General features: G+C 47.7%; 1 protein-coding gene across 2 annotated transcripts in view; it reads right to left on the bottom strand.

The window, feature by feature from the left end:
• GRIK4 (glutamate ionotropic receptor kainate type subunit 4) overlaps positions 1–20,688 on the bottom strand; it is a 179,340-nt gene that overhangs the window by 104,858 nt on the left and 53,794 nt on the right. For both annotated transcript variants that reach the window (XR_009747314.1, XM_061475992.1), the window contains exon 2: positions 14,250–14,383. Coding sequence is in view for 1 of the 2 variants with exons in the window: in XM_061475992.1 (XP_061331976.1) it covers positions 14,250–14,331 (82 nt within the window). In the remaining variant the exon portion in view is untranslated. The remainder of the gene's footprint in view (positions 1–14,249; positions 14,384–20,688) is intronic.

Raw genomic sequence — 20,688 nt, forward strand, 5'->3', positions numbered from 1 at the left:
ACGTGTCAAGAGTGAAGTACCATGAACTATCACGTTTCGCAGCGGAGCCTGCACTTTTAGCCCTGAAAGGTTGCACTGACCTGGGCGAGCAGGGAGGGGAGGATGCACATCCCACAGCATGCACTCATCTACACAGACTGCTCTGCTCTCCCTTCGAAAGGCAGCAAAAATAGCAAGCAGACAGTAACCTGTTGCACAGCTCCCTGCAGGTGCTGGCTGTAGCTCAGCACAGAGAGCCAGTTCTGCCTTTTCAAGCAGCAATAATGCTGGAATGTTTCTAGACGGGGTTGGGGAAAAGCAAAGAATAGCACCAGGACATCTAAAACAGAAGTGTAGAGCTATATATTCAACAAACGACTGTTTAAGGGCTCCGGGTGTTAGTCACACAGATGCTCTTTCTTGCATATCTGATGGAGTTTTGCTATGGATCTATTTTTGTTCTCTCTTCACCTTTCGGTGTTAGAAAGCATCCGTGCTTCACCCTAGAGGTGGCTTGTTTCAGTAGCAGGGAAGGAGACTCTCAAAGCCAGTGTTCTTCTAAATAAAGGCACCACATTTGTTCGAGGTTAATTGATTCCCCAAGCATCAGGGCACATCTTCCAAAAGCATGCTCAGTGGCATGAACTCCTGCTCAAACACTCTGTGCCGCTAGCCAATGCCTGGTAACGCTTCCCATTTTCATGCAATACATTCAGCAGTTCCAGCACAACAAACACCCACCGACCTCTTGCATTTGCCATCTGAAAGGGCAGGAGCTAGGCAATGAGGAGGAAGAGAAGTGAAGGCAGCAGAGGGACCACAACCAGCTCAAAGCCATTTCTAGCAATGCATGGCTGCCCCATGGAAAATGTCTTTCGCCTAAAAGGTCCCCATCATAGTGTAGAGCTTTGAAAGCATCTGCCAAAAGACCTCTGTGCAAGGAACTGACTGAGCCCTTCTTACTGCTGCACTTTGCAGAGGCATTTACTCTGATGCCAAAAAGCTCCTATGGACTATGAATGCTAGAGCTGATTGACGTGACCAAAAAGCTCTTGCTTGACAAATAGTGATTGCTCCTCCATATCAAATACAGGCTGTTAAGTAAATGCGGGGGGAACAACCAACCAACCAAAAAATGAAGAGCACAGAGGAGCCTGTAAGGACTCCATCCTCATGTCAGCTTCACACGCTTGACAAGACAGATGCAGGTGAACTTTTGAATCTCCTGCCTTCATTTTCTTTTCATAAAGCCAAGTATAATGACCATGGAGTCATCTTTCTCCCTTTTTCTTACAGTTTACAGCCCATTTTCTATCACCTGTGGAGAACTTGCAGAGTCCAGACATGACAGACAACCAGCCCTCCAGCTTACTATAGGTGCCAGCATGGAGAAGCAGAGACGATTGCTCCAAGATGACATACTGCTTTCCCAGTGGAAATTCAACCTCAAATATGCTGCACTGAAGCAGAAACAGAAGTTCGGCTTTCCACATCAATCTCTGGGTTCTGTGCACCACTTCCCATGGAAACAGCTGTGCCTGCATCCTGCTCAGGGCAACTCATGATGTGCTGCAGGCACCTTCCCCAGGCATGGCTGGCTGCATGTTCCTTACCCAGTCTCCTCCATCCTTTTTGTTCCCAGTGTTAATGATTTTACCAGCAGTATTTGCAGGGCTGTAGGGACTAAAACCACACAGAAATAGAAAACAGTAACCTAGAGACAGGGAAGAGAGGGAGTTCAAAGCATTTTACTGCTAAACAACAACCCAAGCTGCCTACAAATAAAACTCCGGAGCTCATCAAGTAACTCTGACCGCTGAGGGTGCTTAATAAAGATTACTTCTCTATAGCTCTATTTGCCTGAGGCATCATTTGTTCCTAATGAGATGCTTCATGGGATTTAAACGCATAAGAGAAGAACAGCCTTTTCAACCACAGCCATCACAATGAAAACAAGCTTTCTGCTCCAAAACCCAAGGCACTCAGCTCAGTCCCATCCTACCCTGCTAATGCTCCTCAGCCATGCCAAGCTGGACAACCACAGTGCTTGCTTTCTGCCAGACCTGGTAGGCAGCTATCCCATAGCATTACCTCTCAAAGACTGGTCCTGCTGGGGACTTGGAGGCAAGCTCTTATACAAGAGCTGCAGGGCACTGCTTGTTGCTTGGGAAAGCCACACACTGCAGTCTCATCCTGTCCCAAAAGCCCAACACCAGCTTCTGCACTGAAGTGGGGCTGGTGAGCTATCTGGCATGGCTATTGTATGGGATACCCAAGACTCTGCACAAGTCCTACAAGGCTTTTCAGTGCCAACTCAACCGTTCTTTGGCTTTGTCTTGTGTGACTGCTAATGATGGCATCTCTAAGCATGCCTGGAATAACAAAGCACTTCTTCCCTCTGTACCAGGGCCCCCAATGAAACAAGCATGCCAAAAACTCCACATGCCACTGAAATGGATAGAAACACAACAGATACTAAATGCTAAAGGTCTGCAAACTGCCTTGCAGTGCAAGGGATGGGGAACAAGATGTTCCAAAACCAAATGGCAGAAAGAACTTCAAAAAGGTCAAAAGGGAAGGTGTGTGGGGCAGCTGAACACGACCAGAAAACCATACGGCAGGGTAAATGAAGAACTGTGATGAGGCACATCCTGCCATGGTTCAATTAGGCACGTATGAATCAGATCTGGTACAAGGTGGAGGTTAAATGTGCTGTCAAACACTGTGACATGCACACATGTGCAGCCATAAGCACCGATTCTGCAAGATGCTGAGACTACAAAACCTTCTAGCAGTGAGCTGTGGTGCTGACGGGTACGGGTGAGCGGCTCCTTCTTGCCAAGCAGAACCACAACTCAGGGCTGGGAAGGGGGTGGAATCTGTAAGACACGTGAAGATCCCCAGACAAACCTAAGCTGACACCACATTATGACTTTTCAGACTTCATTATCCCTTGGGCTTGGCAAGAAGATCACAGAAGCCTTAAGATCATGTGGGATGAGCCTCAGGCTAGATCTTAGGCATTCATGCTGGCCTGCACCTCTGTGACAGCAACCCAGAGATAATTCCAGAGGACACGGCGCATCCAGCCCAGCTCCAGTGATTCCTCACTGTGCTACAACACAGGGCAGTGAACAGCAATCCCCCCCGCGAGAGAAAAACACATGCACAGATGTAGTCCCTTCCTTGCCTTTGTCCTGCTATCCCAGCTCTAACTTCTTCCTTGAGAACCACTTTAGCAGCATGAGACGCAACAAACTGCACTATCTATGGAGACCAGGTTGTCGGGACAGGCCCAGGAAACGAGGCACAATCCAGGATAGGATGGCTCTGGCAGGCGGTGGCTCAGCTCTGCCTGCTACCCAGTACTATTAGCTTCCCTGACAACAACGAGGGCTACCAAAGACATGGTATCTACAGAAGGCAGTCTCCTTTGAACAGACAGCAGCATAACGCAGACAGGTTACCCACACATTTCTACACTGGCTGGAGTCTGATCCCGGATCTGTTGCATCCCATCTGAGTCTCATAACCCACCAATGAGTTCGGAGTTGATTTCTCTCTCAAAACTGTCTGAAAACAGCCTGAAAAGTCTTGAATCTTCCACGTACAGGACATAAAGTTATTCTGAAACCTCAGAGGTACACAACTAAGAGGAAAATCAAGCCTCATCCCTCCTTGTGCATTAGCCTTCTTTACTCTGCATTCAGACCCTCTCCTCTAAGCCAGGCACCCTTCCCATATGCCCTAAGCTCCCAAAGTCATGATATGGCTCCAGCAGCCCAGAGCAGAGTCCTACAGTGCGGAAAGATGACTGCTCAACACTAAGAACAGGTCCTTCCCCTACAGACAGTTTCTGAAGCATCTGGAGCAGTTATGCCTTCATGACTGCCACTAAAGAGAGATGGGGCAGGAACACATGCAGGATGCCAGGTGACATCTGCATTAAGTCAGGTGGGCCAGCTAAAGTTAGCTACAAGTGCCTGGTGGCTCTTCTGCAACAGATCTGTTCTTGCAGAAGCAAATAATCAGTGCCCATTAATAATTACTAGGCTCTGTCTCCGCAATTAAATTGCAGCCCTCAAGATCCCAGCACTCTCTCTTTGCCTCCTAAATACAGCAAGAGTTCATTCCCTTCCTTGCACACCCCTTTCCAGTGCTAAAGGGGAGGTCTGACTACGTTTACCCCAGGAAGCAGTAAGTGCTGCATGGCCCTGTGCTAGAAATGCTCCCAAGGGGCACATGGTGTCCAGAACAGGTATCATGAACCAGAAGTGGCCTCCTATTCTGCCAACAAAAGAGAACTACCCAAGCAACTTGGTAGTAAATTAAAGGTTAGTAAATCAAACCATTTACAAAGCAGCAAATGAGATGCTTATGAAAGCACAAAGCACTCATGGACAAACTGTTACTTCCCCTTCACTCTTGTGGCTCCATTTCTGAAGGATGATGGCACAGCTGGTCCATCCCCTTCATCACACTCATGTACCCCCATAGGCTAAACTTTTCCTTCAGGAATCCCTGCAGCAGATTAAAACTCAGTTTATTAAATAAGGCAGTAGTCTAACAAGGGTAATCCACAGATAATTTCACTCATTTAAACCCTATTTTATCTCAACCAAGTAGACTTATTTCCATTTAACAACCTTAATTCTTTTAGCACTTTCCGGCTCCCAAATTGGCTTCGACAGCAGAATTGACATTCAGCCATCAGTTTCACATAAAGTTCCATTTAGTCTCTCCAAACCCCTACAGCGTCTGGAGGTGCAGGAGGAATTCATTAGTGGTGTCCTTGGGAAAATGAGGCATCCCTCCCTGCAGCCTCCTTACATCCACAGTCCTCATTTGGCAGGGGTCAAGTCAGAGCTGGCAACCACAGGGCTAAGCTGCCCCTGCACTGCAGATCTCCCTCTGTGGCTTCCTTTTCACTCTATGCTCAAGTCCATCTTTGTGCTAACACATCAGCATCTGCCACCTTTGCTTCTCTAGCAGCACCCTCTTGGATGGCTTTCCCAGCATCCAGGCTGAGGGCACCCATTTGTCCTGCCTGCTCACAGCTATGGATTAGGGCTTGGATGCTGCCCCCTTTCTCTCCCACATGCACACTGGTTCTTCCCCTGCCCATCAGCACAGACTGCAGCTCTGCTTGCCACAGCTGACATCCTACAGAAAAGCAAAATCCATTCTTTCACATTCTTCCACCCTTCCCTTTTCCCTCAGAATTTCCCCAGCAATCTCAGCCAGTAGCTCCAACCTCATGGCAATGAGGTCTCCGTGAGGGAGAAGAGAAGAACAAAGCCAGAAGCAAGGCTTTGCAGGAAGGAGAGGACCTGCTCCTTGCAGAGGCTGGAGCCCTGTGTAGGGCACAGCAGCAGCAGCACAGAAGGAGCTTTGTCAACAGGTTTGTTCTCTGCTCCAGGGACTGGGACTTCTTCAGATGCTATAGGTTCAAAACACCCGGAGCTTCTGAACACAAGCCAGGACAGCCTGGGCTTTTAGCTTTACAGGGGTATGGTTATCTTAAACTGAGCCATGAGCAATCAGCTGCAGAAGGGACTCCCGACATAAGGGCTCTGTCAGGTCAAAAGCACCTTTCCTGGGAAGGCTGCCCAACAGCCCTGCAGTGCCTAACGCTTGCAAGAGGTCTTTAACCCCTCACTGAGCTGAGCGCTGCACGCATTGCATCCAGGAGAGCAGGTCCCTGAGCTTGCAGTCCACCCACCTACAGAACAAGGACAAGTGAGCTTGCCAAGAGTTACACAGCAGGAGAATGAGGAATAAACATCTGAGCACAAGGCATGCTGCTCCAAACAGAGAGAAACCCTACCTTACATTCAGTGTGAGGCTCTCAGCTCTGCTCCAACAGACTGTTACAAGCTAAGAGTTGCCTTGCTGTCTTCCTCCTCCCATCTGCCATCCTTCAGCTTGCCTTCTCAGCTTTATCTCAACCCACCTTTAGACACTTGGGTCGCTACCTTAATCTGCAAGGCTATCCTTCACCTCACTTCACATCCCATTATGGTTACTAGAGATATGCACCTCCCAAAAAGCAGGAAACCATGTTCTTCAGCCCTGTATCCCCAGGTGCCCCATCCTCAGTAATCAGCCTTATAACTGCTCCCTGCCCTCCCACAGGTGCTGCCTGCATGGAGGGCTTGCTTCTCCCGTGTGCTTAATCACATTTTATAACTCAACCCGGCTCCTGTCCACATCCAAAGTCAATCTCCAGTTCAGATGGTTCTTTAAATGCAAGTTGATTGGTCCATGGGGAAGAACAAAACTGAAGCTCAAAGTACTGCTGATGCCATCACTAAGTTTTCAGGTGCTCTGAGCTGCCGAGACAGCTGCTCTCTATCAAGCGAGCATTGCTTTGCAGTGTGATGGCACTCACTCCAGCAAGGCACTGCTAAGGATATTGAATTCAGGCTTATTCCACAGCGAATTCAAGCTCAGCATGGGGTGTGTGAAATCCATCCTTCCTCAGCTGCCCACACAGACAGCCAAGGGCAAGGGGCTGGGCAGCAGTAATCTGTAATGCAGACGAAGGCACAACCCTCCCTCATGCTGCACTGGAGCTTGCTGCAGAAAATCCAGTTTAGCTGAATTTGGCTGGGAGTTGGAATTCGTTTTGGCAGCTGTTAGGCAGGGAACCAAGCATCTTTCATTCATGTAATTGACTTTTTTTTTATTCATATATACATATGAAAAAATAATGAAAGAAATTACAGAGTAGCTCCTGCTACTGGCTTTCACTCTCTGAAACAAAAAGATCTGTATTAAGAATGGCTCAGCAGCTACCTACACAAAGTGCTGCCCAAGGGCAGGAGCAGTATTTAGATATAAAACAAGTTATATGGCTTTCAGATCCTGATCCTTGGCTTTGGCAGAGTCAACATTCAGGAACAAAAGTAAAGAATCAGACCTCCGAAGCAAAACCTGTACATGCACCTACCCTCGTCCACCCTCTGTGTCTTGCCCCATGAGTACACAAGACTGTGCCTGTGAGACAGACATATATGGCCTTGGTAGTGACCAGCCCCTCTCTCCCTGGCTCCCCTCCTTATAGCACATTATCCTCATCCTGCTGTATCAGCACCTAGTTCGCACCCATTCACCTTCCAGATCTCTAAGGCAGTACAGCACAGGGCTGCTGTGCCCTGGCACATCACAGTTGTACCCGTGCTGGTGAGCAAATAGCTCTCATCAAACAAGCAAACGTTAAAACAGAGCTCTGTGCTGATTTGCTGCTTTAGCAACACGGCTCTTTCCTGAGCTACCAGCTGACTTGCCCATGCAGATGCTCTACAGAGATCCATACCTATATAGTATATGTGGGTATATAATGAATCCAAAGGTTAAGGTCTCTTGGGATGCACTGTGTCGCCTGCCTCTCAGGTATTAATGATCAGATCAGTAAAAATAACTCTGCCACAGGGGTGCAAAACATGCAAGAGATGGTGTGTCTGGCTGAATCCACACGCCTCCTTATTCCTTGCCCTGTAGCATTGAGCCAAGATGTAAATCTGCTTAATATTTATTATTCATATTATTATAGTGCCAGATTCCTTAGTACACCAGGAGCTTATTACGCTTTAAGTAGCAAGACCACAGCCTCCTACATAAGGTCTCCTACATAAGGCAAGGGGTGCTGCCTTATGGGCAATGCTCCCACAGACACCTTTGTCCTGCAGAGCCACCAACAGCAGGGCAGGTCACCCCACTTTGCACCAAACCCCTCTCTTTCCTGAAGGCTCCCTGCAGCATGCGGCTCAGTCCATTTTAAGCCAAATGCATTCAACCTTGATCAAAAGCAATCCGTGTAGCAACCTCTATGGTGGAGGAAACCATCAATCCCTCCCTCTTTGGTACCCAGTCCTCGGTCAGCACGCCAAACAGGCCCCTCGCTGTTCAAACTCCAAGCAAAATGAAGCCCAGATGCAGGACTCCCACATCCCTCAAGTACTCAACCGGATTCCCACTCTTTCTCCCATGGCTCCTCGCTGGGAAGCCCTCGCTTTCGTCCCGCAGTTTTCCCTTGCACTTCCACGGTGCTAATGAGCCTCCTTGTCTGCAGGCAGAGAAACCACCCAGCACGTCCCCAGGGAAACTCACGTTCTCAGAGCCAGAGGGAACAGCAGGCAAGCCCCTGCCTGCACGCAGTGACCACACCAACAGTCAGAACGCACTGCCTTAGCATCCGACATCAAGAGCATCCACGAAAACCCCTTTTCACTGGATCTCAGTAAAGAACGGGATAGATAAGAGACCGCAGCACCACCAGCAGCATGCAGTCCCTCTCTGAACAGCTTCAGCTCCCTTCATCTGAAAAAGCCAACCTCTTTCATCCTGCAAGCAGCTTCCATGGATGAGTTGCCTTTGCTCACTCAGGGCAGGGAAGCTATGACTAGGAGAGGCGCGCTGTTAGCCACTCTTCCTAGCGCTGCAGCACAGCGGTACCTGGGGAGAGCTGTGAAGAACCAAGCACAGGTCTAGACAAGGCATTGCTGAAAGGGCCTGCATCTATATGGGTAACTTGTGGAACTAAATATTTATGCACAGAACTCAGAACACATAAATAAAATATCACTCTCCTACAAGAATAATGAAAACAAAATTAAGAGGGCAAACAGTTAAATGGATACTGCAGTTTTCTCTACCTTTCATCACTCTTCAGCAGCAAGTGGAGAATAACTATGAATCTACTTTGCCTTAATGAACTCAACTGGGCCTTTTTATTACTGGGGAAAATGGATATTGTTTCAGCCAGACAAATATACTACATCATGCATCAACAAAGATGTGGATACCTCTCTTCCTCCTGCACAGTTCTCTATCTCTTTATAGTCTCAGAGCCTAGTAAAGTCCTGAACAAAACGGGAAAGCCTTTTAAAAACCATCAAATCAGTACAAGCCAAACCCTATGTCCAAGTGCTGAAATGAGCCCAGTCAGGTATGAATCAGGCAGAGGGCAGAACCAAAAGTCAGGCACCCAGTAGCACTTCCCAGCATCAAGGGCTGGGTGTAATGGTGAGCCACATCGCAGGGCAAGTCTCTACTATATGGGCTTGAGGGGACCTACAGGGCACCCCAGGCAAGCCTCCAGCTTAGGTCCCTAAGGACTAGGACCACAACATACCCATGGGAAGCATCTACCCATATTTAACATGAACCTAGCTGCAGCTCATACCTGCCTCTGTCACCACAGCCCTCTGTCCGTGCCTTACTTCTCCAGATGCGACTTGACAAACATAATGCAGTTCACTCATTCACTGTTCCTTGTGCCAAACGGGTACCCCTCAACCTGCCCCCCCCCCGAGCAACTGCACCCTCCTCTCTTCTCAAGCCAGGCTGATGTTATCACAGCCCAAACACAATGGGACTCGAAAGCATGTGTCACATATCCCACGAGTGCTGCTGCTGCCCCTCAGGTACAGTGTCGGGTACTGGCACCCTGTAGCTCACAATGGCTTATTTTTAAGGCTATTTAAGGATTATTTTTAATCCTCTAAAAGCAGTTAGGTCCACACACAGAGAAGCCAGCTAATCTCACATGTCTCAGTGAAATCCTTTGTTTCCTAGCCCAGCTCTTCCCCTCCAGCCTGCTGCCTTCTGGTAAGGAGTCATGAGCCGAGCCACATCCTGCGTAGACAGTACCTAATGCCTCTGCTCCCAGCGCTGGTGGGAGAGCTGGCCAGGGGCAGCATCACCTAACCCCTACCAGAAGCTTTGTTTTCTTTAACATTATCCATGATTACAAGAGGAAAGGTTTTCCAGCAACAGCACCACCATGTGAGACTTGGAGAGTGTTTCTTCGCTTTAAGCTGATCGCCGCAGCCTTGCTAGGTTCAAAGCCAGGGTAAGGCCATTTCTCTGCTGGGGAACAGCAAATTGCTGGACAGCAGTTTAATGCAGTTGCATTGATATCATCCACAAAGGCCTTGGGCATGCCAGAAAGCAACGCTGCATACTGAAAGGAGTTTATGCTTTGTCTAAGTTAATGCACTCCTCCACTTGCAGGCAGGTGAGAGAAGTGGAGTTTCAGGCCATGTCAGCTAGCTGCAACTGGGATACAGGGGCAGTAGGGCTGGCACAAAGCAACCTGCCACAAAGGCACAGCTCTGCCTGCCATAAAGAGCACAGTCATGTTTCTTCCTACCTCAGAATGGACCCGTTGGGTCTAACATCAACTCTTTTCTGTTACAGCATCCGGAGGACTGGCTGCACCCTCATCATCAGTGGCACCATCACCCTTCCAAATGTTAATGTTTAACAGCGTGCTGCTTTGTGGGATCTTCTCTGCAATGCCTTAGGAGAATTATGTATATCCTCTGGGAGCTGGGGGAGCTGAACTAAACAGTCCACAGTTCTCTTCATTGCCATTATCGCTCATTTTTGCCTTACACGTTTTTAAGGTTCAGTGTTTCTCCCCTGCTCCCAGCCCTCACACACCAGTGTACAAAGTGTGCTGGACAGGGCAGAAGCACACTGCAGCTACAGGCACTTCAGCTCACTAAACGCATAAGTGCCTCAGGAGAGTAATTATGCAGGGATGCAAGGCCACAGAAACGATGCTCTGCTACACCGCTCTGACAGGCAGGAAACAGAAGGGCACTATACAATCACAGCGATGCAGAAAAGCTGGATGCACGTCTCCAGTCTGTCTCTTGCACAAACTTCAGCATGCACAGCTAAATGCCAATCCTTTCCCATGACTCCACATGCTCTGGAGGCTCCCAAGAACATTTTCCTGCCATTATAGTTCCATGATCTGAATAGATGTAGGAGATCCAAAGCCCTTTAGTTACTCTAGATTTTTGGAAACATGCCTAGATACAAGGACAAACGTCCCAGGCTGGCACTTCTAGTCCCACCATCAGTTCAGACTCCAACCACATATTGCTCCTCTGATGGATGAAACCCTACCACAAGCCCTGGGACAGCAGTGCAGGTTGTTCAGCGAGTAAGGGATAGAAGAACACCGAGTTTCACCAAACAAAATACCCCTAGTGCTAGAGCTGTGTCTTGCCTTTTGTATGAAGTTTGCAGAGGTGGGGGAAAGAGGGAGGGAAGGGATTTGGAGACAGGGAATAACAGAAAAAAAGCACTTTAAAGAGCTGCAGGGCTGAAGGAGGCCTTGCAAGGAGTTTGGCAGTAGACTGTATATCAGTGCTACTGAATGTACTGCTAGTTAGGGCAATGCCATGTATAAACTACAACAGTGGCTTGCATATGAATTTTCAATGAGCTGTTAGTACACCCAATGAATCCAGCACAAGAATACCAATTTAGAGCAGTGTCAGCCTGCTCCACAAGATCAAGTAAATAACTCCGTAAATAACTCAAGCAAATTCCCTGGCACTTTATTGAGCATGAACGAACAACCAACCAAACAGAAAAACCTCAGAATCACTTCTACAGCCACTACAGGCTGCAGGAAACCAGAGCTAGGGGAGATGCTGGCCCGGAGCACGCTGCACCAGCCATCTCCTTGCCTGCCACTGGGATAAGCAGGAGGGAGCTATGTCTTTCCTGCTCTTGTTATGGTCGGATGCAAGGGCACACACTGGGAAAGGACCAACTATTGGGATTAGCTCCCAGGACATTTAGGTAGGATGTATATTGTCTTTACATTTTTTATATATACATATTTATATATATTTTATATGTATATACATTGTAGGACGTATATTATCTCAGGGCTACAGCATGTATTGAGGCAATTCATTACATACCTCCTGCAAACATGCCCATTCCTGCCTGCTTTTTCACACCCTGATCACAATCAGCTTTTGAGCATCTATGGAATAATATTTCACTGAGACAGGTAAACTGACTGATAAACAAAAGACACTCTTAAGAACACTATTTGGGATAAGACATGTGGGTTAGAGTTTCTCCCCACACACTGCGTCTTAGGGGACTTGCTCCAGGAGTGGATCAGAAGGGGAGGACAGGGAGTTTAAGGCTGAAAAAACCCAGAGGTTTTTACCAATGTTTTTCCCTAAAAAAGAGTATACAATAGTCTACAGATTGCTCCTGTGCATGCCAGCATCCCAGGGAAGGTCACCCTGCAGCCTGTATTCTGCTCTCTTTCTTGCAGAGATTGTGCCTCTAAAGCTCACCGCAATGCAACACTCGTTGTTGGTCCTGGCCAGGCTAGCAGCGTTTCCTGTCACTGTGTGCTCAAAGATTAAGCAATCTGCTGCCTAGAAACTCCACTGAGAAGTATCTGGGCGAAGATTCACCCCAAACCCCAAGAAAGCAGCAGCAGGGAAGCTCAGTGCTTACTGTAAAAGCCAAGTGCCCCTGACTCAGCACCAACATGCCTCCTCCTACCCTAGAAGCCAAGCGCAGCAGGCAATAATCTCTTCTAGCAACCTGAAGAACCCAAACACGACATGGCCTATGTTCACTTCACATTACTAATCATACAACTGTGCATTTGAGCAGTCCATTACCAGATGGGTTTCAGGATGATTTTAAATGTTAGCTTGCATTTTCTTTGAACATTTAAATGTTCATGCTGGCCTGTTTTCCTTTCTTATGCAGCGCATTGATTTATGTTGCTAGATACCGTATCTCCCTGCCTTGCCAAAAGCGTGCATTTGGGAATGATTTCAGAGCTGCTAGTAATATTTTTTCTGTCCTTTTATTCTGTACTTTATTTTTATTAACTTTTTTGCTGGAAAGATTGTTAAAATAAAAGCATCTCCTGAAGAAACAAAGATAAAACCCCAAACCCCCCCTCAGCCCTTTGCCCATCTGCTTCAGGCACCATTTTCAGAGCAGTTGGCTCTGGGGCCAAGAGCAGAACAAAAGCAGCAGATATGTACTGCCATACCTATCCAAGCTTCCCCTCCTTCAGGAAATCCATGTGTGGGAATCGGCCAGGTCCATGATCAGGACTCCAGATGTCCCATCCTACAGAGGCAGGAGGTGACTGGAGACACTTGACTGGCCACTCGTATTTAACACTCTCTGTCCCCCTTACCACACAGACACCATGGCTTGTTCTTGCCTGCCCTCAGAGATCCGCACTGACACAGATCACAGCAGCCACCATCAACTCCACTGGGGAGCCCTGAGCACGCACCAAGCTGAGACCTGGAAGGCAGCAGCTAATCCTGCCTGGTAGCTGCCCCCAGTGCAATGCAGCACAGATTTTCATTGCCAGCCCTCAACCAGGAACACAAACACACACATCCCCACCTCTCTCCAACACCTTCCCATTTGGGTTGCACAGCTCCCAGACTGGTTTGCATCCCCAGGCACACACGAAAGACGGTTGGGGCACAAGGTACAATGAAGGCTCTTTCACCCTCAGCATGCTGATAACACACTGTCCATCCCCAACCCCATCTGCTCGCTCAGGTAGGGGATCTGCCCATCAACATGAAATGCAGTCTGCGGAGCCGAGGCTATGCAGCGTTGAGTGCTCCACATGAATCACAGTTGCTGGGGGTATAAAGCACCAGCCACCCTTCTCAAACTCCTGCCAGCACAGACCCTCCTTGGCTGTATTTCTGAGCTGCTCCATGCTGCAGGAGCAGAAGGAAGAGGTAATTGTCCTTCAAGTGTCACCTCTGAAAGTTGCAAGTGGGGACAGGAATAGATTAGTTTATCTGCAACAAATAGTTAATACAGCCAGCTAGTAGCTCCAGAGAGAACAGTCAGGGTTCTAAACAACAAAGTAACGTGTCAATAATGTGAAGCAAGCTTCATTACAAGGTTCTGAATGCTCATCCGCACAGGCAGCAAGCAAAGATGATGGTGCCTCTTCTTGAACACTCTGATAAAGCCAGAAGGAGACCAATCGCATAGGGCTTTTTTACAAAGAAAGTGGCACTGCTTCACTAGGTTTGGTTAGGACTCAAACACTCCCTGCCCATCCATGTGGGGGCAAATAAACTTGTGACAGAAAACCAGTTCCTTTTGTGTGGAGCTTAGGAAAGCATCAAGCAGAGCCTGGGGAAAGTTTTACTCCTCAGTGCCTCTTGGAGGAGTGGCTTTCACTTCATATTATACAGAAAGATTCCCAGCAGGTAGAATTACCACCATAAAAATCAATGCAAATACGTACACCCACCAGAAACTGCATTTCATTTATAACACCTCATCCCCACCTGAACGGTGAGCACACCACCAAGGCAGGGAGCCCAGCCAACAAAGGCAAGGCTTGGCACCCTTGGTGCAAGCATTTCTACACAGAGCGGCTCAAACAATGAGTAGAAGGATGGTTAAGCACAGGTCAGAGCAAGCTTTGTACTCACCGATCCTCAGGGAATGGGGGCTGGCAGCGATCCTCATCAGCCACAGCAGAAGGAGCACCAGAGGCGCCAAGACACGGGGCATCTTCCATAAATCCTCATGGAGCCCTTTGGTGGTCTGGGCATGACATAACTCTCTGTAGAGAGAACACAAAGCACCATGAGCACCTCTGCTCTTGAACCAGAGACTCAGCAGGATGACACCGCTTCGAGCTTGCCAAGCACTTGGGACAAAGAGTCTATTCACCAAAGGAGGAGGAGGAGGAAGCTATTTACAGACTATGAATTATTCAGAAGAGCTTCCAACAAAAAAAAAAAGAAAAAATAATAAATGGAAGCAAAACAAGGAAAAGTCCAAATATTTCGTTTTGGCATTTTTAGCATTGCCACAAAACCAAGTGGAAATCAATACTGAGTCAGATCTTTAACTTCTCTTTCCACCTTCCTCCCTTTTTTTCCGCTCAAAGCAGCCTACACCTTAAACCAGAATACTGACTTCTGGTTTTAGGCTAGGACAAAGCAGTTGCATACCAAAAATATAACTGGGGCCACCAAACTACCAACCTATTATTTGCACTGCTCCTGCCCCAGTGACAGTCACCACCTCTTTCCCTCCCTTTCAGGTGCGAGAGGATTCAGGACAAGACTAAGAGCAGGACCACTTTTTGTTGCTCCTCTTACAGGGCGGATTTCACTTTACAGGAGAGATGGTTGTACCTCAAGTTGATCAAATTATCTCCAAGGCAGCAATGTCCTTAAATGCAAACTATTTAATCTGTTTCCTTATCTCTCCCCTTGTCCAATTATCTGGCAAACATTCTCATGCTATTCCATTTGTCTAATTCTTGGGCTAAATACTTCAGTCCTGACACAGGCAAAGTCTTTACCCTGCCTTGGAAGTCACCAGGAGTTTTGTTGGAGAAAGACAAAGCTTTTAACTTGGAATTTTTCCATTTGTCTCATTTTACATTACATTCCCATTTCCTCCATCTCATCTCAGCGCTCCTCAGAACAGCTCACCCCTTTTCACAAGGAAAGAAACACCGACATGTGCCCATAGAACCAAAGGAAATACAGGGGCTGAGCAGCATCTCCATTCCATGGGGCTTCATTTCTCTACGGATCAATGCCTCCCATTCATCCTGAGTCCCAGTTCTCTCAGGTAGAGAAAATCAAGGGACTCCATGCTCTAGTATCAGCTGGACATTTGAAGATGGCACAAGTTGTGAGTTCAATGCATTTTTAACAAGCAAAAGCTGCCAATACCCACCAGGAAACCATTAGCCCCCTCTGAGAAAGGCAATGACAATTTTGCCTTCTTTTTAGTGGGAGTTACAGGTTAATTCCTAGGGAGTCAAAACCCCTAACAGGTGAAGTGCACGGTAAATCGGTTATGTGGAAGCGTTGGCAGCAGCACAGATTGTGGAGCAACGTTATCATTTGAGCACTTTGAAGCAGCTCTTTCCAGACTTCCCAAGTTATTGACCGAACAGCAGGATCACATCAGATTTATTCCCACCCGTACCACCAGCACCAAAGTCGCACACAGGCACACACACACATCCCCTCTCAATCCTTCCCTGCAGAGCCACAGAAGGAGCCAGAGAACCTCAAAAGAAGCTTGAGTTCTGCAGCCCAAAGAGCTGCATCATGCTCAGGATCGGCTCCAAAGCCACTGCACAAGACCCACAGTCTTCTTCTCTTCCTTTATGTCCTGCGCTGCCGCCCTAGGCATGCTTTCCATGCAAACAATGTCCTGAGCAGCCAGCCGGTGGTGATTAACTACATGTCAACTAGCAAAGCATCTGATAAAGGACCTCAGATGTGGTTTGCCTTATTTCTCCTCTATTGTCGCCTCCTCCCTGGGCAAGGCAGTCTAGAGGAGACTACAAGAGCCATCAGCGACAGAGACACAGGAGAAAGGCTTCAAACACATCTTGACACACGACTACAAACCTGTCAAATGCTCATCCCTGCTGTTTCCTCACCACAGCATTGCCTCTTTGCTCAAAAGAACAACTCATCAAAAGGGTTTGTACCAAAAACTAGCAGAAACCTTCGGCTCTTTGCACCTTGCCATCGCCTTTAGCAGGGTACCTGCACCCTCCACAGCCCATTCCCACTTCTCACCCCTCCCTTTTGCACATCGGAGGGATGAACCACAAGGCCAATTCTCCTGTTTGCAGCCTGGTTTGGGGAAGAGGAGAATTACAAGATTCCCAGAGAAGCAGCTGCCTTTGCATCACCAGCTCAGTGCTAATAGCAAAGCTAAATAATAAATACAGGGCACCCGCTGTGCTATGCTACATGAGCGGCAGGGTTGTAATTACCTAGAACATGGAGCACAGAGGGATGCTGCGTTCACCTAACGCATTACCCACTGCTAAGAACGGCTTCCCAGTGCTTGGATTTTTGAGCGCAAACCCAAGGAGCATCTGTCAGCAGTAGAAATACACCTTGGGGTTCGCCAAAGAGCAGAACTACACAGGTTCCTGCAACCCATAGCCATCGACCATCTGGCTGATGGAGGTGCTGGCAAAACAGCCAAGGATTGCAACACATGGGCACTTTGGCATCATCGCACCTGTGCCACCGAGCAGTGGGAACAGACATGGGAATTCAAGACTTAGGATGAGAGGGAGGATTTTTCCTCCTTGCCTAACATCAATGTATCTACTCTCAGAAGAACAAAGAGGGATTTCAGTCCTCATGGCTCTTTAACGCCTGAAACCCCAAGGTGCTCCTGTCTCCTACTCTCTAAATTCAGGTGTGAAAGGGTGGCAAACACAGTTCAAACCCCTTCTTTGTAAGGTAATGTTTGCCCTGCCGAGCTAGCCATCCTCCCAAAAGCTTTTGCTTCTTTACAGCTGCAAGGTGCACCTTTCCCTCTCTCATCTCCCCATGTGCAGTAGCTATAAAACACGCTTTCTGCCCGAGAGCAGCAATGACTCGTAGGCATCAAGTCCAGTGCAGCCTCCGATTCCACACAGAGAGGGGAGGATGATAACCCTCTTTCGTGCAACACAAAGCAGAAAGCCTCAGAAGCCAAGAAAACACTTAAGAGATCAAGGGTATTTAGCAACTTGCTGCACTAATTCTTGTGCATGTGGAGATGGCTTATCCCAGGCTCATTTTCTCACCACAGTCTGCTGGAAATAAATCAAACCAAACTTCCTTTACTCAAGTTTGCACCAAGAACACGCCAGCCTGTTTATACATGCACAGCTCTTGCATCAATGGTTTCCCTTTTATTACACTGGCAGTGTGCTCTGACAGCAAGCAAGCCTGGTTGATGGACAGCTGTTTATAAAGCAGCCTGAATCTGCTACCTCCAAAAGGGGTAGGCTGGCTAGAAAAGACTTTCTTAGGTCCTTCAGGGTGGTACATGAGTTGCTCAATAGGCAGTGGACCATAAGGTGGCCCCTGGCTTCTCTCTGCACAGCTCAAGCCTGTAATTCTTTTCCTGCTAAGCCCTTCTTCATCTTTAGCTCTGAAAATTCAAGAGAATAAAATAAATCAAGACCACATTGAAGAGTTTTGAGCTCTCTCTGGAGATAAGTCTCTAAATACCAAGCAGAATTATGGACGATTTGCTCCTCAGAGGAAGCAACTTGCTTCTGAAACTACTTATACATTTTTAATGACTGTGAGGTAGCAATGAAGAAGAGCACCATTGCCACACCGTCCTGGGATTATGAGATCTTAGACAGTACGGCAACAGCCAAAAGGCAGAATAAAATGCTAAATCACAGAATAAACCCCTCCTGAAGCTGCCACACCAACGGTCAAGGTATGCCTGAACACCAGCCACCTCCTTCCTCTCCCTCTTGTTCCCTCTTACCAAGAACACGTGAGAAATCCAGGCTCATTGCTCTGTTTCTGTTCACGCTTGCAAAGCTATTACCACCCTGAAAACCTGCTTGCCACCTGCCCTGCCACCTTTGTCCCGTCACATCTGTCTCCAGCTGAGGAGCCCTGAAGATGGGCTGCACTCCATCAAGGTAAGGCACAGCATCTCCAGCTGCGCTTCGCTCCGTGGTCCTGGAAGGAGGCTGTCAGAAACCCCAATGTGTGCTTTATATCCTGATGTAACCTCCCTTTTCTTCTACTGCAAACCCCCTACACCATCGTCTGCAAGCTCGCTGAGAAACCACAAACACCCTTTAAAATTGGCAGCAACTTCAATCTTATCCAGGCAATCGGGAGGCAGACTTTTACTCAAACGCTACTTTGGAGGTGGCTTTGGTGTTGATGGATCTTTCCGTGCATCACCAGAAGCTTGATGAATGGTGAGAAAATGCAGCTCAAGCAAAGCTAGAGTAATCCTCGCAGCTGAGACAACAAATTTAACAGCTGCAGAGCAGCAAGGAACTCTGAAGAACTGTCAGGAAATATCAACAAACAACTTAACAGAGCCTTCTTCGTTCTTTCGACAAGCAGAGAAAGCTATTTCCTCTCGCAAAGCTTCATCTGCAGAGAGGCTCCGATGTAAATGGAACAGACAAGAGGGAAAGCAACTGGAAAACATTTCAACAAGTGACTGTTGCTGGGCTCGAAAACGTGCCTGTGTGTCTCAGGGGCAGGGGAGGAACTCAATTGCAAGCCTGCCCCAGGGATACAAAGAGGTAAGTTCAATTAAACTGAAAAATCACTCCATTTAAAGCTACCAACAGTATGTTTTCCTCTGCAAACTGCATAATTAGCATGGGTAAATCATTACCACCAGGTACGGTTGCAGTCAAAACCTCGGGAAGACTGAGAGACGGATCAGATGTGTATAAAGAGAACGAATAGCTGGAATTACAATAGTCAAGTTGGGGGGGGGGTTAAAGAGAAAATAAGGTTTTGGAAGGCATGTGAAACCCTTCATGCTGCAAGGCACTGGCTAACTCCCTGTGTCTGAGGGTTAGAAGAATCACCCCTCGGGGCAAGCCTCTATAAGCTGCTTCTGAAAGCAGCTAGCACTGAAAAAGCACACATAACAATACGAAGCACGGCTCTGTTCCAGTCTAGCAATTTCTATGTTCCTATAAAAACTATGTCTCCTTTGAGATTTCATCAGCATTAAAGAGCCTGCTTTCCTTTCAGCCACCAAGCCTCTCCCCTCCTCACATTGCCCTCACAATATTCACACTATGGCTCGCCAGGAATGAACTCATCTGAAGTGAGAGACAGAGCAGTGGTATCTCTTTTGCCCAGGTACTGGGCGGATAAAAAGACCTCTGACTCTCCATCACACCACAGTGACAGCACTGCTCCCAGAGGGTCATTCATTTAGCACCAGAGGAGGTGATATTCAAGGGAAGGTGATGCTGGTGATAAATGCCTGCTCAGCTGATACATAAAATGGGGTTTTTTTGAATTCTTCTAGCTGTGTTCTTTTATCTCTCTCTCCTTCTATTTTTTTCCCCTCCACCCTTCGTGACTTCCAGAAAAAGCAGCAAGAAACTTCAAGGAGAAAAGAATTCTGGAGGCAGTGAAGCAGAAGGACGAATGTATTCCTGACATTTCTCATTCCTTAGGATTATTTCCTTTAACTTCCTCTCCCCGCAATCCTGAGTTCTTTCTCATCTCGCCCTTCTCAATCCTCCCCAGCATTAGCAAAGCTTGATCAACTTCTCCTATCATTGCTTAGAGATAAAAGCTCTATGTACCCATCCTAATTCCTCATACAAGCTGCATATAGACTCAGCTATCTCGCAGGAAGATTTTTCCACAGCACTATCAAACACAGACCTGTGAACAGGAAGAGACTTCAGCAGTTGCAGTTTGAGGCTGAGTCACAGGATGTCTTTATTCAATTACCTGCTCCTCCACAGGCTTGTCACCAGACCCATCAGGCCCCTCAGGGTCGGTCAATACTTGAAAGCAGTATTGGCACAGCAAAGTGAATTACGAGTGTGAAAACCCCGCTTGCCCCCTCAGAGGGATGCTTACAGAAGTCCCATTACAGACATTGACTTGACAGCATTAAAACTCAGTTGTTGGGGCAGCTTATTTTATTCTAAGAGGTTTAAGCTGCTTCTCCGCTAGGAAATTCTGCCACTACAACAGTGCTTGCAAACCCTCTGGGAACACAAGAACGTTCAGTGTGTGTGCTGCTATCCCCTGCCTTTCTGCCCTGCTTCACAGGGCACTGTCAGGCACAGCAATGCTTTCCAGACGAAGGGATTACAAGACCCATACCCTTCCAAACCAGCCCAGCACGACCCTCCTGAGACCATCTACCAAAAGCATCCCTTTGCTGTGATAACTCATTTGTCACTGGGAAAAAATAACCAATGAAGAGGAAACTAAGACCAGGTGGGATTTTCTACCTCCCCAGTGTCCACCATTTCTATTTATTAACAAACAATAGCAGTCAAAAGCACTGTAGCCTCATACAGTGACGACATCTGCTCTACCCACTTCAGACATTCTTAATTCCCTTGAAGCTGTATCA

This window comes from Pezoporus flaviventris, unplaced genomic scaffold, assembly GCF_033815535.1.
Source record: "Pezoporus flaviventris isolate CSIRO_AGI_PZ_B2104156 unplaced genomic scaffold, CSIRO_AGI_Pfla_v1 ptg000093l, whole genome shotgun sequence".
Taxonomy (NCBI): Eukaryota; Metazoa; Chordata; class Aves; order Psittaciformes; family Psittacidae; genus Pezoporus; species Pezoporus flaviventris.